We start from the raw sequence: 3,032 nt of genomic DNA on the forward strand, positions 1-3,032 counted from the left end.
GCAACAAAGCAGAGGAGAAGCCAACCAGCATGACGTGGCCTTGTCCCTGATGCATCAGGATTTGCCCCCAGGGCATCTTTCACCTCCTGCAGTTCAAGGCAGGTGACCCAGAGGTGCTGAAGCTGTTGGGTGATTGCAGGTTTGGAAGGGAAAGCAACACCCTTTCCTCCAGGGATCCCTTTGCAGCTTGGTTGGGATATCTCAGTGCGTCCTTGGAGATGGTCAAGGCCAGGTTGGGCAGAGCCTTGGGTGATGCTTTAGTATGAGGTGTCTCTGCCCATGGCAGGGGGTTGGAACTGGATGAGCTTTAAGGTCCTTTCCAACCCAAAGCATTCCATGATTCTGTGATTCTCTGGTCACCTTCCTGGCTGGAGCAAAGGGAGCCAGGAAAGGTGTGTTTGGGCTGCCTGTTGTCCCGTTCCTGCCGTCAGGAGCTGATGAGCAGCACAGAGGACAAAGCACCTTCCCTAAACACACGTTCTCTGTGCTGTCTCTTAGCCCCAACCCAACATCTTGGTCTCCTACAGCCCCTCTTTGCTTGATGCCAAGCGTCCACCATCCACCCGACGATGGGCACAGGACAGGACTTCCCATGTCCAAAGCACAGCTTGAGCTGCTGCATCATCTCTAGCTTTGCCCCCATGCGTAATGAAGCAGATGCTCGGTGACACATTTATCCCATCAGGAGCTCGGGAAGTAGTTCCCAGTTTTCCCAAGAGCAGTGAAGGTCACACATAAAGGTGCCTGGAATGTGACACTCTTCCGGCCTGGAAGTGGTGGGACCTGGGGCACTCCTGCTGATCCAGGCATTAAAAGGGTGAATCAGAAGGAGGAATGAATGGTGGGGAGTCAAGAACGTGTTTCCTGGTGTGAAGTGGCCCTGGTGTGGTGGAAATCACGTCTGAAGAGGAGTGTCCCATTGGGATGTTCCTCCTGAGGACTCACCCCATCACAACACCACCCCTCAGCGCTGGCAGAGGATCCCGAATGGTCCCAGATTGGAGCCTGGTCCTTCAGGCTCTCTTAGGAGGGGGATATGAGCAGAAGGAAGGATGCTCCGGGTCACAGGCAGGCTGGGGCAGGGTGGTTGGTCCATCCTGAGGACCACGCTGGTGTTTCTGTCCCCCAAAGCCCTGTACACGGCCCCTGACTCCTGCTATGGACGCTGTGAGGAGCCCTACAACAAGGAGGACGAGTGCCACTGCAACCCGGAGTGCGAGAGGTACCTCAGCTGCTGCGAGGATTACTACAGGCACTGCCAGCCTGGTGAGCATCCCCGGGCATGGATGGACATGGGATGGACATGGGATGGACATGGGATAGACGTGGGATGGACATGGGATGGACGTGGGATGGACATGGGATGGACATGAGATAGACATGGGATGGACATGGGATGGACATGTGGGTCTGGGGGCCATGGGGTGCAGAGGGGCTGGTTACCACCATGTGTCCTCCCGGATTGATGTGCATTTGGCTCCTGCATCTCCATCCTCCTGAGCATCTTTTCCTTTCTGCTCCATGCAGGTGGCGAATGGGCCGAGGAGGCATCTCACACCCGTGGTGAGGAGAAAGGGATAAACCACCTCTGTGGGGTCACCCTATGTGCCTTGGAGCTGCTCAGCCCTCTTGGGGTCTTGGGGGTTGATGTTACCCCATGACAGCGCTCCAAGTCCCAGCATCTCCTGCCTGCTCACCAGCACCATGATGCCCCTTCCCCAGAGCTGGGTGAAGCAGAGGCAGGGGCAAAGCTGGTCCTCCATCCCCTGGTCACCATGAACCTAAAACATGGGAGATGGGGCTGATTCCAGCCCCAGGGAGCAGGGCCATGCTTGGGAGATGGGGTTGATGCTTCCCAGCTCACCCAGTGCTTGATGAAGGGTTGCTGGGGTAGCTTTTAGCCCCAGAGGTTGGGGTTGGGACCCCCTGTCCCCCTTAACCTGAGCTCTCTGTGTCCTGGGATGGTGCCACCCGTGCATCATGTGCTGCACCAGCAAAGCCGCATCCCAGGAGCTGCTGCGTCTCTTCCAGAGGGTTTCTCCAGGAGCCGGGATGCCATCACGGACCAGGACCTCCTGCGCGTCTCGGAGCAGCTTTATGGGGCCGACCACAACAAAGCCCGAGCGACCGACATCGCCATCAACCCCCAGTACCAGGCGGCCTCCGAGGAGACGGATGACCAGGAGGACCGGTCCCCACAGCCGTGAGTGGTCCTCGAGGGGTGACCATTTGCCAGGGGCCACCACAATAGAGACCAACAGGGCGCAGGGCTGGTTTTCAGCTTCCTCACTGTCTTCTAGGCTCTACAGATACGTCAATGAGGAGCTCTTCTCCAAACCCACCTACTCCAGCTTCATTAAGCTGCTGGACAACTACCAGAGGGCCACTGGGAGGGAGGAGGAGGTGACGGCGGAGGAGCTGCGGGAGCAGGACAACTTCCTCAAGGAGGTGATGAAGACTGAGCTCATGAAGAGCCTCTTCGCCTTCCTCCACAGCAAAAGTGAGTGTGGAGCAGGGATGAGCAGGGCAATGGGGGTTCTGGATGTTGGGTGTCCCAAAGGAAAGCCCCGGTTGGTGGGAGGTGACCTGGGAGGATGTGGGTTGGAGGAGCGTGGAGTGGGCTCTCAGAGATGCCAGGATATGGGGAATCGAGCAGGGCAAAGCCAAATTGGTCCGAAGGGGACAGGGATGGGTCAGGGAGAGGACTGGGACAGGGATGGATCAAGGAGAGGACTGGGATAAGGATGGGTCAGGGAAAGGACTGGGACAGGGATGGATCAAGGAGAGGACTGGGACAGGGATGGATCAAGGAGAGGACTGGGACAGGGATGGATCAAGGAGAGGACTGGGACAGGGATGGATCAAGGAGAGGACTGGGACAGGGATGGATCAAGGAGAGGACTGGGACAGGGATGGATCAAGGAGAGGACTGGGACAGGGATGGATCAAGGAGGGGACTGGGACAGGGATGGGTCAGGGAAAGGACTGGGACAGGGATGGGTCACGGAAAGAACTGGGACAGGGATGGATCA

The 3,032-nt window shown here is 57.7% G+C and overlaps 1 protein-coding gene across 1 annotated transcript in view; it reads left to right on the forward strand.

Annotated features, from left to right (window-relative positions):
• Positions 1 to 1,131: 1,131 nt before the first annotated feature.
• The window catches only part of ENDOU (endonuclease, polyU-specific), a gene marked incomplete at its 5' end in the record, with an annotated part of 3,472 nt that continues 1,571 nt past the window's right edge, over positions 1,132 to 3,032 (forward strand). The window contains 3 exons of the mRNA XM_010014443.1: positions 1,132 to 1,266; positions 2,032 to 2,203; positions 2,301 to 2,500. Coding sequence (XP_010012745.1) covers positions 1,132 to 1,266; positions 2,032 to 2,203; positions 2,301 to 2,500 — 507 coding nt within the window. The remainder of the gene's footprint in view (positions 1,267 to 2,031; positions 2,204 to 2,300; positions 2,501 to 3,032) is intronic.

The sequence above is a fragment of the Nestor notabilis genome, unplaced genomic scaffold, assembly GCF_000696875.1.
Source record: "Nestor notabilis isolate BGI_N333 unplaced genomic scaffold, ASM69687v1 scaffold20685, whole genome shotgun sequence".
NCBI lineage: Eukaryota > Metazoa > Chordata > Aves > Psittaciformes > Psittacidae > Nestor > Nestor notabilis.